This window comes from Myxocyprinus asiaticus, chromosome 13, assembly GCF_019703515.2.
Source record: "Myxocyprinus asiaticus isolate MX2 ecotype Aquarium Trade chromosome 13, UBuf_Myxa_2, whole genome shotgun sequence".
NCBI classification, from domain to species: Eukaryota; Metazoa; Chordata; class Actinopteri; order Cypriniformes; family Catostomidae; genus Myxocyprinus; species Myxocyprinus asiaticus.
In genome coordinates, this window is record NC_059356.1 from 1914213 (window position 1) to 1939280 (window position 25068).

General features: G+C 39.5%; 1 protein-coding gene across 5 annotated transcripts in view; it reads right to left on the reverse strand.

The window, feature by feature from the left end:
- The window catches only part of LOC127450318 (testis-expressed protein 2-like), an 87309-nt gene that overhangs the window by 8654 nt on the left and 53587 nt on the right, over positions 1–25068 (reverse strand). For all 5 annotated transcript variants that reach the window (XM_051714319.1, XM_051714318.1, XM_051714317.1 and 2 more), the window contains 7 exons: positions 21405–22986; positions 14312–14512; positions 13756–14074; positions 12624–12832; positions 8817–8960; positions 8637–8736; positions 3543–3663 (listed from right to left, as the gene is read on the reverse strand). In XM_051714319.1, the coding sequence (XP_051570279.1) occupies positions 3543–3663; positions 8637–8736; positions 8817–8960; positions 12624–12832; positions 13756–14074; positions 14312–14512; positions 21405–22961 (2651 nt within the window). In that variant the 5' untranslated portion in view covers positions 22962–22986. The remainder of the gene's footprint in view (positions 1–3542; positions 3664–8636; positions 8737–8816; positions 8961–12623; positions 12833–13755; positions 14075–14311; positions 14513–21404; positions 22987–25068) is intronic.

Consider the following 25068-nt stretch of genomic DNA (forward strand, 5'->3'; position numbering starts at 1 on the left):
ATGCTTACATCAAACTTTTAAAATGTGAGTTAGTCGCTTGAGTGTGTGTTAAAGTGTGTAACTTTTTCAATGTTAAAATATTTTCTCCTATCCCAGCCTATTAAGTAAAGACAACTATAGACATTTGAAAGCCATTCATAGGTTGATTGAATCGAAAACTGTAAACACTGTTTCTTTGGCACTATACATTGAAAATACTAATACAGTGCTGTGAAAAGTATTTGCACCCATCCTGATTTCTTTTATTTTTGTGTATATTTCATACTAAATTGTTAAAAAAATTCAAACAAAATCAAATATAAAACAAAGGCAATCTGAGTAAACACAAAATACAGTTTTTAAATGATAATGTTATTTATTGAAGCAAAAAAGTTATCCAATACCAATTGGGCCTGTGTGAAAAAGTATTTGTCCTTCGTTACTAAATCCCCAAATCTATGAAACTGCATTCATAATGGGGTTCAACTGGACTAGACACACCCAGACCTGATTACTGCCATCCCTTTTCAATCAAATCAACACCTAAATAGAACTTTTTCAGTAGTATAAAGTTGGCTAAAAGGTCTCACCCAGAAGCACACTATGCCAAGGTCGAAAGAAATTCTAGAAATAATGAGGAAAAAAGGTTATTGTAATACATCAGTCTGGGAAGGGTTACAAAGCTATTTCAAAGGCTCTGGGACTCCAAAGAACCACAGTGAGAGCCATTATCTCCAAATGGAGAAAACTTGGCACTGTAGTGAACCTTCCCAAAAGTGGCCGACCTTCCAAAATTGCTCCAAGAGCACAGCGACGACTCATCATGCAAGTCACAAAAAAGCCAAGGACAACGTCCAAGGAACTGCAGGCCTCTCTCGCATCAATAAATGTCACTGTTCATGACTCCACTATCAGAAAGACACTGGCCAAAAATGGCATCCATGGAAGAGTGGCAAGGCGAAAACCACCAAGAAGAACATTAAGGCTCGTCTAAATGTTGCCAAAACACAGCTTGATGATCATCAAAGCTTTTAGGAGAATGTTCTGTGGACTGATGAGTCGAAAGTGGAACTGTTTGGAAGACAGGGGTCCCGTTACATCTGGCGTAAATCAAACACAGAATTCCTCAAAAATAACATCATACCTACGGTCAAGCATGGTGGTGGTAGTGTGATGGTGTGGGGATGCTTTGCTGGGTGACTTGCAATAATTGAGGGAAACATGAATTCTGCTCTCTACCAGAAAATCCTAAAGGAGAACATCTGGTCATCAGTCCATGAGTTGAAGCTCAAGCGCAACTGGATTATGCAGCAAGAAAATGATCCAAAAGCACAGGAGTAAGTCCACCTCTGAATGGCTCAAAAGAAGCAAAATTAAAGTTTTGGAGTGGCCTAGTCAAAGTCCTGACTTGAACCCAATTTAGATGCTGTGGCAGGACCTTAACCGGGCAGTTCATGCTCGAAAACCCTCCAGTGAGGCTGAACTAAAGCAGTTCTACAAAGAAGACTGGGCCAAAATTCCACCACAGTGTTGTGAAAGACTGATCTCCAGTTATCAGAAGTGTTTGGTTGCAGTTGTTGCTGCTAAAGGTGGCACAACCAGATATTAAGTTTAAGGGGGCAGTTAGTTTTTCACATGGATGAGGTGTTGGATAAGTTTTTTTGCTTTAATAAAAATAAATAAATAGATATATATATATTTGAAAACTGTATTTTGTGTTTACTCAGGTTGCCTTTGTTTTATGTTATATCTTTTTTGAAGATCTAAAACAACTTAGTATGAAAAATACACAAAAATAGAAGAAATCAGGAAGGGGCAAATTATTTTACAAGGCACTGTAGTTCTCAAATTGTAAAAAGTTTACTCAACATAAGCTTTTTTTTTTTTCTTACAAGTTTAACTTAAGTTACTGTTACTCTCTAAACCCTAAAGTTGTCATTAATAAAAACATTTAAGTGGTCCTAATTAAACAGTACTTGAAATGTCACATTTTGGAACCCTAACTCAAATATATACATACTTTAAACTTTGGCTTTGAGTACTACTAACTCAAAATTATCAAGTACAAAATTGCCGCTGTATGGAATACCCAAAAGCTCTTGCGCTTGAATAAATTATGTATGTTTGGTCAAAACAAGGGAACTTATGTCGAAAAATAATAATTATTTAAAAATGTTTATACTTTTAATTCTTATGACTACTGTTGTTGTTTTCTTGTAGCTGGTTGATAGTTAATGATGTCTTCAAAGAGCACTATGATGGGAGAAAAATCATGGTAGCCATGCTGTGGGCTTGTTTTAAACAGAACTTCCAGTAAAAATACATGTTAAAAGTGAGTTACGAATGATCTTTTTATTTATTACCTTTTTTATTCCCAAGTTCTCACAGTGGAAGGTAAAGTCTTTGAAGGGTACAGGGCTCAAACAGACAGTTTCAAACATTCCACTTCAGTTAGGATGCCGCCTTAGAAGGTTGCTGGCTATGTAGACAGTAAGGCAACTCACTAGGGTTTGAAACAGAGCTACACTGCCCAACAAAGGCAAACACAATAACTATGCCAACAGCGAAACTGCGAAAAATGGTGTCATTAATGCTCCTGCCAAATGTGAATGATAAAACAGTCACACTCCATCTTTTTCTGTATCTGAACATAGTTAAGCCAAACCCGTCTGTCACAGGACAGATCATAGGTGCGTCCCGAATCGCATTTCTGCATTATTGTACATCATTTTGTAGTGTATGTAGTGCGAGTAGTATAAACCTAAATTGCAACAAAAAGAAGTGAACTACAAGTGCTCAGATGATGTACTTCTTCAACCAAAATAATGTAGTGTGTACGTTGGACACTTAATGCACTCAACGGTTGTGGCTTTCCGTTCATAGCTGGAGGGACGGAGTTTCATGGCCCCGATGCTGGCCTGACAAAACATTTGTAATTAATGGTGAATGTGGCAACTAGAGAAACTTCTGTGAAAAAAGCACCTTGTCAATGCGAGTTGAATGCTTTTTCATCATTCCACGCTGGGTGTGAATAAGTCCATTATTTGAGATGTAAGTGTTGAACCACGTTTGGCTAACGTGGAAAAGCTAGCAGCAACACATCGAGTGCATACGAAAAACTGTGTATGCTCCCCCCCCCGATACTACACTCTGAAAATTCATAGATGCCTGAGTGCATCGTGCATCATTTGGGACACAGCTAATTGCTCAATTTTGACATAATTTTAGTTACTGCATTTTGCCTTTGCAGGGCAATATAGTGAATATATGGATTATGAGTGAAGTAGGACTGTGAAGCAGCGCAGCATGTGCAGTATAATGAGATATTTCAGAAAGCCCTGATTCAACTCACCATTAAAAGTTCACATCCACAAAGACATGAGTCCAGAGAGAACAACAGAAAGAGGAAATTATAAATACATCAAAAATAAAATAAATAAAATCAAAGATAATCTCAGCAGAAGAACACATCATCTCACAGGGTTCATTGCTAAATCTTTCGAACAAGAGATCAAGAATCAAAAACATTTATTGGACTTCTGAAATGACATCCATACTCTTACCCTTCCTTGCCCTGTTCACCAAAACCTTCTCCCTCCTTTCCAAGCCTGGTCAGGTTCATCTTGGTTTCAAGAGTCATAAGAAAAGAACCATTATAGGAGATCTCCAAATCAAACCAAAGGCCTACAGAGGAAGGTATAAATTGGGTATTAATAGCAGAACTGTTTTAAGATGAGCATCATCAAACATGTGCCATTTCACTTTAGAATACAACATTATAAAGAAACCAAGCAAACCTTCTAAATTTTAGAGTTTGATGAATATATACAGTATTTTATCTGTTATTCTATTTTAATTACAATTAAGCATGTGCATAATATCTAGTAAAGTAGTTCTGAAGCAAATGTTTTACTTTATCTAACACATACTTAAAATAAAATGCTCTAATCAACACTACAGGAAAGAGAAAAGCACATTACTGTACCATTCTTTGAAGTAACTTGAGAAAGCCAGAGAAAGGTTTTGTACAACTTAAACCCTTAAACTTCATCATATTTTGTCTACCACCTGTAATTTTTCACACCTGAATATAAAAGCTTACCTTATGCACACTGTAATCAAAATAATGGTATAATTTAATAATAAAAAAAAAAAACTTAAACATCCCATTAAGAATCCAATAATTCATAATTAATATTGTTGTTTAGTTAATATAATAATTCATACTGGATTACAATCTTACAAACATACTTTTTAAAAGGATTTTTGTTATTGTTTTATCATGTCTTTGAAAGCCTGTGATTCAGGCTCTGTTTGCTTTATGTCCCTGCAAAAGTGTTAATTCATTCCACTAGCTGAAAGCAATTCCTAGAAAAAATATTTCTATACACCTTTCATCACAATATACAGATCTGAAAAGCAGGTGGCGCTCTAACGCAGCTGAGCACTCGCCATGTGCTTGTCCATAGACATTAGTCTATTATACTGTATATATATATATATATATATATATATATATATATATATATATATATATATATATACATGTCTATTTTATGATTCCACACACCTTCCGTGCTGTTTCGTTAAATATCTCGGCATCTGAGTGTACTAGAAGCTTAATCTACATAGCGTTGGAAAGCTGAGATCCATGTCTTTGCGATGGTTTTTTTTATCATCAGTTGTCGGGAACATATTTTGCTGATGATATGTTTATGATGCTTTTTCTTCTGGACTGCATATTTCGTTCTGGACATTGGAGACATAACATTGGATTATTAACCCAAGCAAGCTCACAGACAAGTAGAAAATGGCTCATTTTGAAGAAAACAGCCTAAGGTAAGAGCTGATATAGAGTTTGAGGCTACTTGGAGCTTACAGAAGCAGTGATCGGAGAAGACATGAGACTTTTGTCTTTGTTGTCTTACAGAGATCTTATTTCACTCTGAGATTCTTTTGATAATCATTCAAACTGTGGTATTATGGCATATTTTAGAGTTTTCTGAAAGAAACTTTTGTATTCATATTTCTACATCATTCTCTCAAGGTGGTGCTCAATTGCTAGATGAAGGTTTTCGGGTCTTATCTTGTTATTTTATGTAACATACTTTTTGTCTGTGAAACGTTCAGATTCTAAGCTTTCAAATGGTACCACATAGTATAACTATATATGTTTCCAGGGACTTTTACATTTTAAGTGTAAACATATTACACACTACTTGCCCGCCCGCCAGTGAGTCCACAGACTGTAAGGGGTTAAAAGAATAGTTAAGACAAGTGAGATGGCATAAAACATGGCGCAAAGTTGCTCTACAGCTCCAAAAAGGATAAAAAAAAAGCACCATATAAATATCATAAATGTATTCTATAAAACTTGTCTGCAATATACCAAGAAAAGTCAATACAATACCTCTGAGTAAGCAACAGACCAAAATTGAAGTCTAAAATTTACTTGTCTTCTGCTGTTCCTCTCAAATGTAATTCACGCATGCACATATAGATGCAGCGAACCATGTTTGGCATCACTGACAAAGAACAGATGTGGTTTGCACTGAGTTTGAATATGCGGGAACCCCGAGGGGAAGAGGGGATAATCTTCAATAAATAAACACTTACATTTTAGTCCGTTCCTCACACAAAGCTATCGTATGACTTCAGAAAACTTGGCACACAAATTATATTGCTACTGTTTATTGTGCTTTTTTGTGGCATTTTTGGATCCCCGTTCACTTTAATTGCATGAAAAGAAGCATGAACATCCTTCAAAATGTCTTTTGTGCTTCAAAGAAGAAAATAATATTTAGTAATACTTGGTATCGGTGATGTGCCTGTCTGGCGGGATTCATGTTATTCACCATTGAAGACAAGCAATGCATTGTTTTCCCCTCAGCTAATGTTTTCATGATTTGCAAATAATATCCCAACAGCACACTGTCAGTAGTCTGCACCGGGTGTGATTGATTTAATTCATGCAGGAGACGCAATGAACCCCTGCAACTCTTGAAAGCAATGCCTTCACGACACACACTTCCTCCTGAGTGAGTGAAAGGTCAGTTCTTGAGAATGCTCTGCTCTGATTGGCCGACAGACACACTGATCCTCTGAGCTCAGCAGGTCTCTTCCTACATGATGAGCGAATAGTTTAATGAACTGGCAGGAGTCTGGACATTCACTATCGCACACACTGAAGGGGTGTGGATCCATCATTACAGGACATTACACCATACGCAGAGCATGACTCTTAACACTTGACTAAATACTTTTAATAGCTTACAAGGATTTGAGCAATATTTTATTCTATATCTGCTCAAGCTTTTTATCATCTTTAAGTGAAAATAAAACACATTTACATAAAACCACGTGAATGACGCTTTCAGCTGAAATACTGATTGTAATAAACAGGTTTCCCAAAAATACCCATATATACAGGATATATAATCTTGTCAAGTGAAGTGACTTTCTACAAATATCCCCTTCTCAGTGTGTAGGGAGCAGTTAACACTGCATAGAGACGAAGATGAAGATACATTATGCTTGTTATCTGCAGTAGTTAATGTGACCTGTTCTGGCAGCTCAAGAGGTGGAAATAAGCCCTGCACCAGCATCTCAAAGACTGCTCAATAAATCATGAGAACAGTTATGCAACGATTAATTACTTTGAAAAAAATTCAGCCATGCAAATGAACTGTGCCTAGGAATCTCGAATAGAAAATTAAAAACTTTGTCCTAAGTCCAGCCTGAAAGTTCAGCAAAATAACAACATAACTGAATTTAGGGGATGACTAAAGAAAACTCTAGGGCAAGGCTATTCAACTGGCATTTTTATCTGGCCCTTCGTCTGATTTTGATCAAATCGCTCCCTGCGCAAAACTAAGCGGTGAGTTTAACAACACTCAGTGGCATGCCCAACAGCATTCAGCTGTCGTCAGTTAGTGCACAGATCCGGTCTGAAGTGTTAAATGATCTTATCTGTTCAGAATCTGTAGTGCTTAAAAAAATCTGATAATGTGAAGCACCACTGAAACATGCATATCTCCTGACTGTGTTTGGTTCTAGATACAGATGTGTCAGCGTTCTCAATCCTGAGCACCATCACATCAATTTGTTATCTGTTGGCCATTGTGTTCTTATATCGGTTAGTTAAGGTTATGAATTCAGTTGTTTGTTGTACAGTTGTCTGCCTGGCAAAAATCATGGCACAGAAAGTTAACAGTACACCTCTCCTCAGCAAACAGCATGTTTTAGAGTAATTTAAGGTATGGGCTGATGTTTAATAGTTTAAGTAACACCCTGTCTACACCAGACGTGAGCATCGCGTCACATCAAAAGTAATAGAACCCCATTATAATCACAAGCTGCTTTTCCACTATCGTTCTAGTGCGAGCCAGGGCCATAAACTGGTCAGCCAGGGTCAATGGCCTCGGACCACGAGCCACGAGACCAAAATCGCTCTGCATTCTCACCATCGGGCCAAAAGCCCCGCAGCGTTGCCCTAAAACCCACCTTTAGTACGCTGCCCTGGTGCAAATGTCACACACCCTGCACATTTCACAAGCCAAAACAAACATGCATGTTATCTAGAATATCAAGTTTATATTGCATGGAAACGTTAGCTAGTTAGCAAGATAATTTAATGTTGACAACTCACCAACTTTGACTGCCATGGTGTCCCGAGTGGTCCCTCCACTAACAGCAGGACGATGTCCCAGCAAACCGTCCATGATCTCAAACCATGGAAAGTTCTTTCTTTGGGCACTGCTTTGTCCACTGTGCATCTTAACGGATTTGTAATGTGTCCGCAATTTTTTTCGCTGAGATGCAGGTGCGTGACATCACACAAATATCTCGGCACCCAGAGATGTAAAAAGTTAGTGATAAATATTCACTTTTATTAAATGATATCGATCAATGAGTCAAAGTTCCTCCATTACAAGATATTAAAGCCTGTTTAACAAGCGTTTGCAGCGACTGGTGTAAAAAATACAGTAAATTAATCTCTCTTTTGATGATCGTACACCTGTAGCACAAATGCTAACGTAGCAGCATGGTTTATCAGTTGGGTTGCTAGGAAACAGTCAAACCCCTGTTATGCTGACAGGTGTGTTGCAGGTTTGGTTGTTTAAACATCATTTTCCAAGCATCTGGCAATGGAATTCCTTTATGGTCTGAGTTCGGAGAATTCAAGAAGAAATATCTCACATCCGACTTGAATGAAATGCAGCACGAGTGTCTCACTAAACTCCGCCTTTGACACTGAACGCGCCTCAATCCCCAGTCGGCCTTCTTTGGTCCAAGGGTAATCAGCTGGCTAAAGGCCATTGGCCCCGAATAAGCCCCGAGGAGGCACGATTAATCCCTGAAGTGACAGTGGGACACGCACTAGCATGCCTTCATTAGGCCCGACAGTGGAAACGCGGCTAATGATGCTGTCTCCACTGGAAGTGTCCATTATAATAAACAGATGTCCCATTACATTTTGCGCTGCACGTGCTGGCGCTGCTACACAAATTAAATGGTTTAGAACATTTGTGTCAACGTGACCGGTGTGGACAGGGTGTTAGGGGTTTGTTCAAATCAATTACTCTGAATATGAATATGATCAACGTAATGTTTGGCTTTGCAAACAACACTTACAATCCAGAAACACCAGGTCTTACCTCTGTGATCTACAGATGGTTTCGAGGAGCTGAGGATCTTGGGGATAGAAATGCCCATGTCGAGCTCGGTGAGGGTCAACTCATTCATGAAGTATGGCAGCTGTAACAATCAACACAAAGTTACTGTTTTGCATGAAATACTCAGTCTGTCTGGTCTGGTCAGTATTGGATAGTTCTTACCCTTATCTTACTCAGCTTCTTCTGGATCTTCTTGGAAACCATGTCTGCCCAGTATTTCTCTCCAAGGAAGTCCCAGAAGATGCGACCCAAGAGTGCATTGACCCAGGCCTCAGACTCCGCCTCCTGCACATGACTGGCTGGAAACTATGAGATACACAAGAAACAGTTCTTCAGAAAAAAGTGTCCAAGACACTACAGTATAGAGGGCTAGCGCTGTAGTGTCAATGCTGTAGCCACCGCACACCTTAAACAAGAAGAAACAGACTATGCTGTTATAAAGGTGTGTTCAAAGACATCTTGTTTACTTGCTAAAAATTTTTCTCAAACCAAACGATTTAATGAAGAGATTGAATGTCATAAACCTCAGAAACGTCTGTCAATCCGGTCAAATCAAAAGGAATAATTCTTCCTTGAAGGAGCTCATTGTCACAGCTTGTACCTGGTAAGACTGTTAAATTCAAATTTGCAATTAGAATTTGTCAAATGTAAAATAAAATTGCACATTGAATTTTAGATGACGATGACTTCATGACCAATTACGAGATGAATTTGCTAAACGAATTGCAGATGAAAGGTCTGTTCACACCAAGACGGAAACAAATAAAATAAGACACTATTTCACCCCTGTACAGTAGATGGCGCTGTTCTAAAAATGTATTTATTCTGGTTTCCAGCACGGACCTTTTAGCATTCAGCTGACAATGCATGAGGTTAATATAACACTGTTAAGGCAGTTATTTAACTAATTTGCCATAATGATTTTATCATGTTCTTTCCATGTTTTTGATGCATTTAGAGGTATACAGAATCTGTGATTTTTGTGCAAGTGAGATGAGTAAAGAGCGCTGTTGCATACGTCACGTGTCTTTATAGGTTTTTTTATGCATGTATTTTGGTACAAGTATATTCCAAACAAACTCCCCAACCCAGTTTCTATTTTTTTTAATGCTTGGATAATATAACATAAGGTACAGTGATATAAATACATGAACCTCACTGCTATTATTAATGCACGGATAAGAGAACAAGCACAATGATATACATATAAAATAATGTACATTAAGACACAAATGTACATTGTGTTTGCAGCTTCTATACCGTATTATTTATTTACTGCATATTTGCATTGAATTCAGTGTTTTTGTGCCCGAGACGAATGCAAGAGCACAGGAATTCACTTTATAAAACATGCAAACATTTTGAAAGTAGACTTTCAAAAACAGACTGGGTGTATGTTTGTAGTTCAATGGTTCATGAACTGCAACAATTTAGTTTTAAGTATATAATTTTCGGGGGTGTGTACACTAATCAGAATCTGCACTTCCAAGGCTGGTGCAGCAGCGAGTCTGGAAAAATGATAAAAAGCTCATATCTCATTCGTCACTCAGTTTTCTTTGTAGTCCAAAAAAATAAATAATAAAAAAAAAAAACGGACTGCCCTCCGTGGAAAAAAAAACCTTCGGATTGTCGGCAGATGATTTGTCGGACCTGGCGTGAATAGTGCCATAGGAATCCACTGTTTGTATTCCAAAGCTTGTGCGCTACGAACATTTGCACTTAAAATTCTGGCTTGGTTTGAATAGGCCTTTAGTTGGCAGTCTTGCCCTTTTATCAGCGTCTCACAGCATAAGCAATACTTTTAAAAATGCTGTGTCAGGAAAGAAGTTTGAAATGCCTGCGTGCATTCTGTTCCATTCTGTTGCGCTCCATCTAGTGACCTGTGTGAACAGCCCCTATTGCAGCACTGGGCTCAGATACATGCCTTTACCATGGTGAGGTAAACTATGTAGAACTGTAATTAATGAAAAACACTGTGGTGCCACCGGTATTTTGAAGCTTGAATGCCGCAGTATTACTGTGGCACCAGTATACTGTGTAACAACACTAAGTTAACGTAGAACTGTCTTTTGAAGCATTTCTTTTCTCGTTTTAATTTTTTACTTCAGATTTGTGAATCTGAACGGCCTAAACCTTTTGATTTGATCATTTTATGCACTTTAGTTAAAAATGTAATGCATTTTGTTAAAAGCCAGATTTGTTAATTGCAATAAATAAAATATATTGATTTGTTGCGCCCTCTTGTGGATTTTGCAGACAACGTTGATTTAAAATCTGTTGATCACTGATGTCTTGTAGCTTTTTCTCTAAAATATTGTCTTGAAAATTTGAATACGATTTGAATTTTATTTAAATGTAATTCAAATATAATTAGAATTCAAATATAATTTTGAATTTGAAAATTCAAATTTAGTGTCATAGCCCTAGTACCTTGTAAACACAATCTACATATGGACGGATAAAAATCTGTGCAGCCTGACTTCCAGAAATTGCATAAATAGCCAGCCAATCAAATTGAAGCTTGCAATTTTGAGAAAGCTCTTGTCATTTTTGTTTGAAATATGTATAAGTCGACAAAGGCTAAAATTAAAGAGAAACAGACAATGTATATAATTCTCTACAGTCAGTATCTCAATAATGGAGTACCTCACCCTCCAAGGTTCTATTGTAAACTGTCAATTACAGAAGCCATCAATATTTTTAATCCACATTTAAGCATATTTATGCAAGGGTATTTTATAATACAGCTTTCAATGATAAAAAGGGTAGAGCAACCTAATGTATCAGTTAGGGATGGGATGATATGGTTAATCTCACGATTCGGTTTGATATACGAGATGAGGTTCACTATTCGATATTATCTCGATTCGATATGATAACACTTAAATGACAACGTGTGGCAGAAAATTGTTTATTTTTTGAAAAATGCTTGCGCAAAATGCACATTATAATTTCTCTTCAAAACAAACTTCTTTAATACACAATAAAAATGTTCAAAGTTTAAATAATAAGAGTTTCTCATATACCTTTCTCTATAAGAAAAGACCACAAACAAATAAGCCTTAAAAAATAGTGGGCTACATTCAGGCTGATCAGGTGCAGAACAATAAATGCACAGAGATGCACGCATGTGTGCACTGTTTGCACACATGTACTTTATGTAGTAATGTGTAGGACTTATTTAGTTCTGTGTAGTATCACGTAGTTCTGTGTTTGTTTTTATGTTGTTTTATGTAGCACCATGGTCCTGGAGGAACGTTGTTTTGTTTCACTGTGTAGTGTATTAGCTGTATATGCTTGAAATGACAATAAAAACCACTTGACTTGATTTGACAGACTCGTACAGGTGTTTCTGTTCATGCAATAACGAGAGAGAAGTTTTTAACGTATCAGTGCTATTTGTGATTAAAATTAATATTTATTTTTACTTTTTTTTATCTGACAGAGAGGATATTAAAAGACACATTATTTAATGAAAGTGGAGTATGGGATCTCATCTTTGATGGACACACATTACACGGAAGAAATGGACCATTTTAATCTCAAGCATTTTTCAACAAAACAAGACATTTTTCCAGGTATTCCAGTACTTAAATTTCTAAAAGCAAAATTCAGGCACTTTGAGCACTTCAAGCACCTTGTGTGAGCTCTGTAAACAGTGTAGAAAAAAACGCAGTAGGGGTTAAATCAAACGATAGAGAGATTATGTTTCATGGGTCATTTCATTTATAATCACATGGACAGCAAACAATGTTTTAAATTTCAAAATATCGAGTTTTGCCTCGATATGATTCGTCATTTGTTTTGTTCACAATGTATCGAAATTCAATTTACCATCCCATCCCTAGCAACAATGTCAAATTCTGGACATACGGATTTGATTACTTGACACAGGTGGGTTTAACTGCTATTAGGATCAAATTAAGGACTAGGTCCTTCATATGGTGGATGTTGTAAGATGTTGTGGACCTTCTTAACAGTTCCAGGGCTGCTCCCAGCACTCTGCACAGGGCTTGTGACAGGGCTGCCTGTGGACTGGCTGACATATTTGGCCATGTAGATGTTGTATTCCAGAACTTTTTGTTTGACACTGGCACCAAGATCTTTCTGTCTGGGATGAGACTGGAGAACTTCATCGAGACTGCCATGACTGCTGCTGCGACTATGAGATAAACAACCTGTAGAGAGAGAAGATTTGACTCAAACAAACTGTTTGTGATACGTGAATCAGACATCACTTTAATACATTCTGATCGACATGCAGGGGGTGCAGTGGGTGTAAGTTTGAGGAAACTGCCCCAGTGACAAGCTGTTGAACCCCTAAAGATAACATTTTTGCACATTTATCTGACAATGTAACAGCATTTGTACATCGTTACAATACATCTCTGCTAAGGTTTATTGTACATCTGCCCAATCACACTCTGGCTATGTCTCGTTTGGAAGGCTGCATGCTAGGTAGGACTGCAGCATACCGAGTGTCCTCCTTTAAACAAGCCTCGTTTAAATGAGACGGCCTTCGTAGGACAAATGGAAACAGAACTCATCATGGTTGCTATGACAGCACACCACTCTTTAACAAGCGCGAGCACTTTGAGTGAGAAGGGAATAAAGTCCCTTTAGAAGGGAAGGTATGAGGTACATTTTAGGAGAGTTATAATGATGTAAAGAGAAAAGAAATGATTTTACAGGTGTACTTTTAGTCTAATACTTTATTTTAATTATATATTAATATAATTATACATATTATACACTCTGCACCCATCTACTGAGGTACTTCAACTTGGGAATTAATATTCCTTGCGTTTGAACATCATATTTACGGGCAAATTGGCGTAATTTTTTTTTAGACATTTCCGCTGAAGCAAAGTATTGTGAGTTATGAGTGCCCACGAAGGATACACCTCATGCATAATCCGAATTCCCGTGAAAGAAGGTCGCATTCGAAGGCTGCATTCGAAGTGTCCTACTCGCTTTTATGAAATGAGACAGCCTCGTTGACAAATGCGACCTCCGGAGGATGCAGCCTTCCAAACGAGATACAGCCTGTAACTGAACATATGCCCTTCACATATGAGCTTCATCTGAAGTTTAATCTTACTGGTAGGCCGGCCTGAAGACTTCTTGGCATCAGACTTCAGTTTGGACGCAAACAGCATTCTTCTGAACCATTCCTCTTTATCTCTTCCAGTCCTCCCAAACAGGTACAGCACAGGCACTGTGTGCGCTCTCTTCGGTTCCTCACTCGTGCCCACCACCTCAATCCTGTCTCCTGCAGCAGGGGTCTTCTCCTCCACCGCCTCGATCTTATCTCCCTGGGCTTTAGCCATGAAGTCATCCTGCTTGGCCAGCTCAATGCAGATGGGATATTTCTTATTCCACACCCGTTTCCTGGCCAGACCATGAGGCACCAGGTAGACCTGTTTTATGAAAGCAGAATTGAAACATAACCCCAATTAGCATGTTTCATACTCTAGTCTGTTAATGCTCTGTTTAGTCCCCCCATGCTCTTCAGGCATTCATCTCTGCCGATAACTGACAGTTCTCAGTAGCTATCAGCACCGATTAATTGGCAAAAAACTACATATCGTCAACTATAATATGAACTATTTATTATACAAGTAAAAAAGATTAATAAACATAGAGAGATCTCCCACCTTACTGTCGGTGAGGTCATATATTTTCTGGCTGATGTAGGTTACATCAGGTTTGGGCTCGTTTAAGGTTGCCCGGCGAGGGATGTTGCGGTTGGGTTTAGACAGGCGCAGGACGGAGCCCTCCAGCCGCACATACACAGAGTGGGTGTGTGTAGCATGATACGTCTCGGGGTCATAGCTGCAAATCTCATTCATCCAGCCCTGGGCAAACAAGAACACATATCCAGATATAAAATAGCAAAACCAAACAAGCAATATATAAATATAAATATATATATTTATATATATATACATGTTTATATATATATACATGTTTATATATATATATATATATATATATATATATATATACACAGTTGAAATCAGAAGTTTACATACACCTTAGCCAAATACATTTAAACTCAGTTTTTCACAATTCCTGACATTTATTCATAGAAAACATTCCCTGTCTTAGGTCAGTTAGGATCACTATTATAAGAATGTGAAATGACAGAATAATTTTATAATAATTTATTTCAGCTTTTATTTCTTTCATCACATTCCCAGTGGGTCAGAAGTTTACATACAGTTTGTTAGTATTTGGTAGCATTGCCTTTATATTGTTTAATTTGGGTCAAATATTTTGGGTAGCCTTCCACAAGCTTCTCACAATAAGTTGCTGGAATTTTGGCCAATTCCTCCAGACAGAACTGGTGTAACTGAGTCAGGTCTCCTTGCTCGCAAATGCTTTTTCAGTTCTGCCCACAAATGTTCTATCGGATTGAGGTCAGGGCTTTGTGATGGCCACTCCAATACCTTGACTTTGTTGTCCTTAAGCCATTTTGCCACAACTGTGGAGGTATGCTTGGGGTCATTGTCCATTTGGAAGACCCATTTGCGACCGAGCTTTAACTTCCTGGCTGATGTCTTGAGATGTTGCTTCAATATATCCACATAATTTTCCTTCCTCATGATGCCATCTATTTTGTGAACTGCACCAGTCCCTCCTGCAGCCACCCCTATGCTTCACGGTTGGGATGTTCTTCAGCTTGCAAGCCTCACCCTTTTTCCTCCAAACATACCGATGGTCATATGGCCAAACAGTTCAATTTTTGTTTCATCAGATCAGAAGGCATTTCTCCAAGAAGTAAGATCTTTGTCCCCATGTACACTTGCAAACTAGATTCTGGCTTTATATGGCGGTTTTGGATCAGTGGCTTCTTCTTTGCTAAGCAGCCTTTCAGGTTATGCCAATATAGGACTCGTTTTACTGTGGACAGATTCTTGTCTACCTGTTTCCTCCGACTTCAACTTAAGTGTATGTAAGTGTATGTAAACATCTGACTTCAACTGTAAGTTTACATACACTTAGGTTGAAGTCATTAAAATTCATTTTTAACCACTCCACAAATTTAATATTAGCAGACTATAGTTTTGGCAAGTCGTTTAGGACATCTACTTTGTGCATGACACAAGTAATCTTTCCAACAATTGTTTACAGACAGATTACTTCACTTTTAATTGACTATATCACAATTCCAGTGGGTCAGAAGTTTACATACACTAAGTTAAATGTGCCTTTAAGCAGCTTGGAAAAAAACAGAAAATGATGTCAAGCCTTTAGACAATTAGCCAATAAGCTTCTGATAGGAGGTGTACTGAATTGGATGTGTACCTGTGGATGTATTTTAAGGCCTACCTTCAAACTCATTGCCTCTTTGCTTGACATCATGGGAAAATCAAAAGAAATCAGCCAAGACCTCAGAATTTTGTTTTAGACTTCCACAAGTCTGGTTCATCCTTGGGAGCAATTTCCAAATGCCTGAAGGTACCATGTTCATCTGTACAAACAACAGTATGCAAGTACAGTGCATCCGGAAAGTATTCACAGCGCTTCACTTTTTCCACATTTTGTTATGTTACAGCCTTATTCCAAAATGGATTAAATTCATTATTTTCCTCAAAATTCTACAAACAATACCCCATAATGACAATGTGAAAGAAGTTTGTTTGAAATCTTTGCAAATTTATAAAAAAAAAAAAAAATAAATAATCACATGTACGTAAGTATTCACAGCCTTTGCCATGACACTCAAAATTGAGCTCAGGTGCATCCTGTTTCCACTGATCATCCTTGAGATGTTTCTACAACTTGATTGGAGTCCACCTGTGGTAAATTCAGTTGACTGGACATGATTTGGAAAGGCACACACCTGTCTATATAAGGTCCCACAGTTAACAGTGCATGTCAGAGCACAAACCAAGCCACGAAGTCCAAGGAATTGTCTGTAGACCTCCGAGACAGGATTGTATCGAGGCACAGATCTGGGGAAGGGTACAGAAAACTTTCTGCAGCATTGAAGGTCCCAATGAGCACAGTGGCCTCCATCATCCGTAAATGGAAGAAGTTTGGAACCACCAATACTCTTCCTAGAGCTGGCCGCCTGGCCAAACTGAGCGATCGGGGGAGAAGGGCTTTAGTCAGGGAGCTGACCAAGAACCCGATGGTCACTCTGACAGAGCTCCAGCGTTTCTCTGTGGAGAGAGGAGAACCTTCCAGAAGAACAACCATATCTGCAGCACTCCACCAATCAGGCCTGTATGGTAGAGTGGCCAGATGGAAGCCACTCCTCAGTAAAAGGCACATGACAGCCCGCCTGGAGTTTGCCAACAGGCACCTGAAGGACTCTCAGACCATGAGAAACAAAGATTGAACTCTTTGGCCTGAATGGCAAGCATCATGTCTAGAGGAAACCAGGCACCGCTCATCACCTGGCCAATACCATCCCTACAGTGAAGCATGGTGGTGGCAGCATCATGCTGTGGGGATGTTTTTCAGCGGCAGGAACTGGGAGACTAGTCAGGATCGAGGGAAAGATGAATGCAGCAATGTACATGAGACATCCTTAATGAAAACCTGCTCCAGAGCGCTCTGGACCTCAGACTGGGGCGAAGGTTCATCTTCCAACAGGACAACGACCCTAAGCACACAGCCAAGATAAGAAAGGAGTGGCTACAGGACAACTCTGTGAATGTCCTTGAGTGGCCCAGCCAGAGCCCAGACTTGAACCCGAATGAACATCTCTGGAGGGATCTGAAAATGGCTGTGCACCGATGCTCCCCATCCAACCTGATGGAGCTTGAGAGGTCCTGCAAAGAAGAATGGGAGAAACTGCCCAAAAATAGGTGTGCCAAGCTTGTAGCATCATACTCAAAAAGACTTGAGGCTGTAATTGGTGCCAAAGGTGCTTCAACAAAGTACTGAGCAAAGGCTGTGAATACTTATGTACATGTGATTTTTTTTTTCCTTTTTTTCTTTTAATAAATTTGCAAAGATTTCATACAAACTTCTTTCACGTTGTCATTATGGGGTATTGTTTGTAGAATTTTGAGGAAAATAATGAATTTAATCCATTTTGGAATAAGGCTGTAACATAACAAAATGTGGAAAAAGTGAAGCGCTGTGAATACTTTCCGGATGCACTGTATAAACACCATGGAACCACGCAGCCATCATACCGCTCAGGAAGGAGTCTCATTCTGTCTCATAGAGATGAACGTTGTTTGGTGCGAAAAGTGCAAATCAATCCCAGAACAACAGCAAAGGATTTTGTGAAAATGCTGGAGAAAACAGGTAGACAAGTATCTATATCCACAGTAAAACAAGTCCTATATTGACATAACCTGAAAGGCTGCTCAGCAAAGAAGAAGCCACTGCTCCAAAACCGCCATAATAAAGCTAGACTACAGTTTGCAAGTGCACATGGGGACAAAGATCTTACTTTTTTGAGAAATGTCCTCTGGTCTAATGAAACAAAAAGTGAACTGATTGGCCATAATGACCATCATAATGTGTGGAGGAAAAAGGGTGAGGCTTGCAAGCCGAAGAACACCATCCCAACCGTGAAGCATGGGGGTGGCAGCATCATGTTGTGGGGGTGCTTTGCTGCAGGAGGGACTGTTGCACTTCACAAAATAGATGGCATCATGAGGAAGGAAAATTATGTGGATATATTAAAGCAACATCTCAAGGCGTCAGCCAGGAAGTTAAAGCTCGGTCGCAAATGGGTCTTCCACATGGACAATGACCCCAAGCATACCTCCAAATTTGTGGCAAAATGGCCTAAGGACAACAAAGTAAAGGTATTAGAGTGGCCATCACAAAGCCCTGACCTCAATCCGATAGAAAATTTGTGGGCAGAACTGAAAAAGCATGTGCGAGCAAGGAGGCCTACAAACCTGACTCAGTTACACCAGTTCTGTCTGGAGGAATGGTCCAAAATACCAGCAACTTATTGTGAGAAGCTTGTGGATGGCTACCCAAAAGTTAAAACCCAAGTTAAACTATTTAAAGGCTACGCTACCAAATACTAACAGTGTTTGTAAACTTCTGACCCACTGGGAATGTGATGAAAGAAATTAAAGCTGAAATAAATAATTCTCTCTACTATTATTCTGACATTTCACATTCTTAAAATAAAGTAGTGATCCTAACTGACCTAAGACAGGGAATGTTTTCTACGATTAAATGTCAGGAATTGTGAAAAACTGAGTTAGATGCATTTGGCAAAGGTATATGTAAACTTCTGACTTCAATTGTATATACACCGATCAGCCACAACATTAAAACCACCTGCCTAATATTGTGTAGGTACCCTTCGTGCCACCAAAACAGCGCCAACCTGCATCTCAGAATGCTATTCTTCTCACCACAATTGTACAGAGCGGTTGTCTGAGTTACCATAGACTTTGTCAGTTCCAACCAGTCTAGCCATTCTCTGTTGACCTCTCTCATCAACAAGGCATTTCCGTCCACAGAACTGCCCCTCACTGGATGTTTTTTTGTTTTTGGCACCATTCTGAGTAAATTCTAGAGACTGTTGTGTGAGAAAATCCAAGGAGATCAGCAGTTACAGAAATACTCAAACCAGCCCGTCTGGCACCAACAATCATCCATGCGATTATCTAATCAGCTAATCATCTGGCAGCACTGCGGTGCATAAAATCATGCAGATACGGGTCAGGAGCTTCAGTTGATGTTCACATCAACCGTCAGAATGGGGAAAAATGTGATCTCAGTGATTTTGACCGTGGCATGATTGTTGGTGCCAGATGGGCTGGTTTGAGTATTTCTGCAACTGCTGATCTCCTGGGATTTTCACACACAACAGTCTCAAGAATTTACAAAGAATGATGCCAAAAACAAAAAACATCCAGTGAGCGGTAGTTCTGTGGATGGAAATGGCTTGTTGATGAGAGAGGTCAACAGAATGGCCAGACTGGTTCGAACTGACAAAGTCTACGGTAACTCAGATAACTGCTCTGTATACAGCCACATCAGCCACAACATTAAAACCATCTGCCTATTATTGTGTAGGTCTCCCTCATGCCGCCAAAACAGTGCCAATCCGCATCTCAGAATAGCATTCTGAGATGATATTCTTCTCACCACAATTGTACAGAGCGGTTATCTGAGTTATCGTAGACTTTGTCAGTTCTAACCAGTCTGGCCATTCTCTGTTGACCTCTCTCATCAAAAAGGCATTTATACACACATACACACAAGGTACATATAAACACACACTTGTTTTTTTAAAACTAATTCCAGGGTAATATAATCCAAAGTACATTGTTATAAATGTACACACTTTTTTTTTTATTGCAAATATAAAAAAAGTTAGCTAGATTTACGCTGCTAAATAAGGCGGAAATGCATCATCACTAGTGTCTTTTCAGACCCTCCCCAATCAGTGCGCCAACTTTCCTTTAGTGCTTGGCCTCTAAAAACCAGTGTGGACAAACATACACCTGACGTGCACTGCTTGACCAAGACCAGTAATAAAAGTAGCTCATACAGCAGGGCACAAATGAACAGATTAATCACAGCACTGTAATATAAACATGTATGAGAGAGGACTTTCCTGGCTTTGTTGAAAGGACAGACAATCAAATGCACAAAGCCAGGCCTGATACTGTAATATTACACCACTCAGGCACAATGATGATACTCAGCATTACTGCCAGTAAATACACAGCTGCATCATACATTACAAAAGATGAACATAATTTCTCAGTCAGACCATTTAAGTGGAAATATGATTCATCTACAGAGGTTTAAAAAAAAAAAAGGACTTAATTTTTACTTGGATGTGATAAAAGGAATGCTCTACCACACTCAGTCAGTCTGCTTTAAATCTTTTCTGAAATTTCCATTTTATATTTTGGGGATCTGTAATATGTTTCTATCCAGTGTCATAATCACATGCACTCTCATTTGTGTCCATAATTTGAGCAAAGAGAAACACTGGCTTCAAGTACACTGCTGCGTTTATCTAAGAAAACTCCAAGACAGCAATATTCGTCAGTAAATTACATAAGCCAAACATTCAGGGTCTGGACTGTTCTAAGTTCCTAAGGGACTTCTGCTGTCAAGATTTCATTCATTCAATTTTGCCTTCAGTGCGATTATTCTACATTAAGTTTGGTTAATTTGGTACTTGTGCAAATGAGGAGAATATAAGGACACATTGTCAGTGTCAGGCACTATGTAAGGTGCGGTCACATTTACTTTTGCAAAATTAGACCTTTTGCAAAACTCCACGGACAAAATACTGTCAATGGGAGTCCAAGCAATTGCAGATTTTGCCAGATGGACTTCCGTATGCGAATTTCACATGGAGTTTGAGTTTGGTGAACTTACAAATTTACATTGTTCACCAAAAGGAGATGGCTTGGTTTGGCAGTGACCTCTGTGAGGAAATGATTTTAGCGAGAGTTTCTCTATAACTTCATTATCCCAGAGTATGAAGTGTAGTATAAAAAAAGAGGCTGCTTGGCAAGTAGTTTTTGTGGGTTAGCCACAAGCTTAAAATACGTGCACGCCTTCTTTGCCTGTGGAATTTCACTGTGCAAAGGTAAATGTGACTGCATCTTTGATTGGAATGATCAAAAATCTCTCTACTGAAACAGGTAAATGACTATGGCTAAATGCTAACCTTGCACAGTGGATGGGCAGGAATATGGGTAACCTGCGTGAGATCTGAACCCTGAGCTCTTAAAGCTGTACCCATAACTAAAGTACCAGAATCATCTTTGGTAGCAGGGTGAGACCCACCTTGTAGATGGACGGTTCTTTGATATCTAGAGGAATCCTGTTCCATTGCTCTCTCCGGCTCCAGCTGCCATGACGGCCCCACGAAGATCTGCGACTTGCAGACAACCACACCATCAGTATCGCCAACATGAAACCTGCAGCCACTCCCATAAACACCCAACACACATAGCTAGGCAGTGGCAACACAAAGTAACCGTACACTATAGATATAAGAAGAATCAGTCCGTTGTGGGGTACCCCTGGTGGCTCATCTTCATCCTCTTCCTCCTCCCCTCCTTCAGTTGGTTCCTCACTGCATCCTTCTGTACTTCCTCGTCTGACCTGGGACGAATGAGGCTCTTCTCCATCCAGCTCTGTGTCAGTACAGAGCTCAAAGTCTTCGGTGTAGAGCTCGCAGAACTCTTCATCTTCCTGACGGGCAAGGGTCGACATGAAACACCTGTCCAAGCCCAGAGAGGGAGACCTTTGCAGACGCAACTCAATGGTTGCCCCATCTAAAGGACTATCCCCCTGGTCTTCCTCTTCCTTGATGCAGTAGTTGTTGTTACTTTCTGAGTGGCCATTGAGTGCAGACAGGTTGGAAAGTTCAGAGGCACTGGAGGAAAGGTTTCTGGACCAGTAGGAAATCCCGGTTGTTGTAGTAGTGGAAGTGTTTGTGTTGACACCAGGTTCCTCACCAATGATTTTGCTGAGTAGGTGAAGGGGATCAAACATGACCTCCGACAGGCGCCGCTTTGTGTCTTCAATACGTGCCTCCACCTCCTGAACCTTGAAAAAGGAGCGCGAGTCAGATGAGGCAAGGGGGGAGGAGGGAGCAGTTTTGGAGTCTCCACTGGCAGCTGGAATGCGAGGTTGGGTAAAAGGTTTGAAAAGGTGTAAGTTGAGTCGGGAATCTGGGGGCCGATGAGTAGATGAAGCCTCCTGTTCAGGTCGGGCTGTGTCAGTGGACAAAGACTTAACCAGTGTCTTCATCAAATGACGATGCCTCATTGCCTGGGGGGCAACTGCAAGAGCATCCCGAGATTCCACCTCAGTAGAAAGGGACTTGACGAGGCTGAACAAAGGTTTCGAGGGTAGGGCAGAAGCCTTGGCTGGGGATGAGCTGGAAGAGGCTGAATGGGTAGAAGGTATAAGGGGAGTTGACTTTTGTTCTGAGGGCCATGAGGAGCTAACAGGAATAGAAGTGGATGAGCCAGCAAGGGTGATGGAAGGGTTCTGGATTGCCAGGGCAGAGCTGTGAGTCTGGGAGAATGAGGGGGACGACACCCCTGTAACCATATCTGCCACCAGCCCTTCCATGAGAAGCTCCTCGCTGGCCTCCTGAGCTGTGACTACACTCTGATCTTCAGTTTCTAGACTGGAAGGGGAAACGGCCAGCCTGTAGAGCTCATCTTCCTCTTCCTCTTCCTCATTTCCTTTGGCAGAAAAGTGTATGGTAATGGTATCTCGGGAGAGCGAGCGCTGCACCTGTAGCTTTGGGGCAGTGGAGGGCCGAGAAGAAGAGGAAGAAGATAGGGGCCTTAGAGTGTCTGCATGGCCACCACCCTGACTGGTCATGGCACCACTCAAAAGATTCCACAACCTGTGGGTACAAAGAGGAGACAGGTTACATACAATACATATACACTGGCTCAGCTGGTGACCAGCTTATATTACATGTTAAAACTATTGCTGGTTACCAGCAAATACATGCAGGTTTTGGTTGGATACAAGTTAGGTTATCTGTAACAAAAAACAGCAGTTCATGCCAGGAACAGACTAGCATTGCCCATCTAAAACCAATTAAGGCCATCTTAACTATTTAAGGTGGTCCAAACTGCTCTAAGCAGTTTTTTTCAGCAGCAAAAGCCTCAATAAATGCTGTAATCTAACAATTTTCCTACAGGTACAAAAACTGTTGCAGGCTGCTAATCAAAGCTGGTCTTGTGTGGGCCAAACACAGCCCCAGATAACCTTTTTCTTCTCAAAGATCTATGTGGAGCAGCCATGTACAGATGGAGGCTCTCATTTAGCCTATTATGGTCAACTATGGCATTATTTCTCAGACAAACTCAGCTTTTCTGTTCTCCATGCCAGGCGAAAAGATAAATGCATTTAATTTTAAATTGAATTCATCTGAGGCTGGCGAATTGCTACTAACATTTCTCCTAAAAGACAGTTGGCCTTGAATCCACAGAGAGGAGAACTTAATAGTTATTAAAAAGAATAATAATGCAGCTTCTACTTGAAAACACACTTAAATAATCACATCTCAATGTCCCGCTGTCATGATTGGCAACACAGAAGTAATGCTTTGCAATTATTTAGACTTATTCCCAGCATCAAAGTACCATGGCAATTAATCACGCCATAATCCCTCTAATTACACTTGGCGTTGGCAATTTGAGTTTTCAAAATCCATCTATTCATATCTTTGACCTAGCTGACACTGTATTAAGAATATATAATAAACAGACTTTGAAGAGATACACTGGGAAGAGTGGCAAGTATTCTGACAGCAGGGGAAAGAGAGAGGAAGCAAAAGAGAATGCTGAATTTAGAGCTAAAGGATAAAGCACTGAAAGAGTGACAGTAAAGAGATAAGACATCACATCAAGAGTTTTTCCTGAACTAAGAGACAGTGTGCTCAAGCTCTAGTTTTCATGATCCTGTTTATTTAAAATGAACTCAATGCATACTCTTTGTATATGTATGAATTTAGGTATAAGGGTATGTCTATAATGCATATTCCGATATACTGTATATTCCTTGTTGGCCTAGGTGATGTTAGCCCAAAATAAGGATGCACCCATACTACTCTGCAGTATTCGTATTGGGCTGATACTGGATGATAATAGTTGTACTTGGTATCAGTATAATCGTTTAATGTTTCAGACCCAAGCTTACCAGTAGTATATGATTTTAGTTTTTTAAATCTTCGTTGACCTAAACACTGCAACTCACAAAAAGGTTAATGCCTAAATTAAAACTGATATAGCATGAATTATGTATCATATGTGTTAAGAACGTTACTTCTTGAGGTAGCTTTGCTACATCCTGGTAAAATTGTCTTTCGAATTGCCAATGTATTAACTATAGGTGCTTTGTGTCAGCCGATACTCGAAAACTAGGCACTAGGTACTGTACTTGTATCTGTATGTCTTCAAAAATTTGTAATGGTTCACCACCAGCACAAAAAGCAAGTTGTTTCAGAGGCAGACAAAGTTATTACAGTAGGTGCCAGGGTTGCTGCAGAGTTTTTAAAATCAAATGTATCACAGACTCTTACTTAAACAGGCAGGGGAACACATTCAACATGTTTTCCACATATAAATCACATTCAAATTGAATTATGTTCCATTACATAAATAGATACAAATTAGAGGTTGAATCCAAATATATTGGATTGTGCTGATTCGATAATGTGTTGAAAGCCAGTTAATCTGCCAATATTTCTTTTTTTTAATTGGTAGCCTATATTAAATGTTCTTAGACTTTCCTTCCTGTGATGGGGAGGGCCAAATTCATAGCGTGGAACTTTTAACTTTAAAGGCAATTTCACTTTGAAATACACAGGGAACTCTTATTTTGAAATGTTTGTGCTTCTCTGCTTCAAGCTGCTCATTAAAACAAATAAGAGATAGAAACTGTGCACTCCTACAATAATCTATAACGTATTTCAATA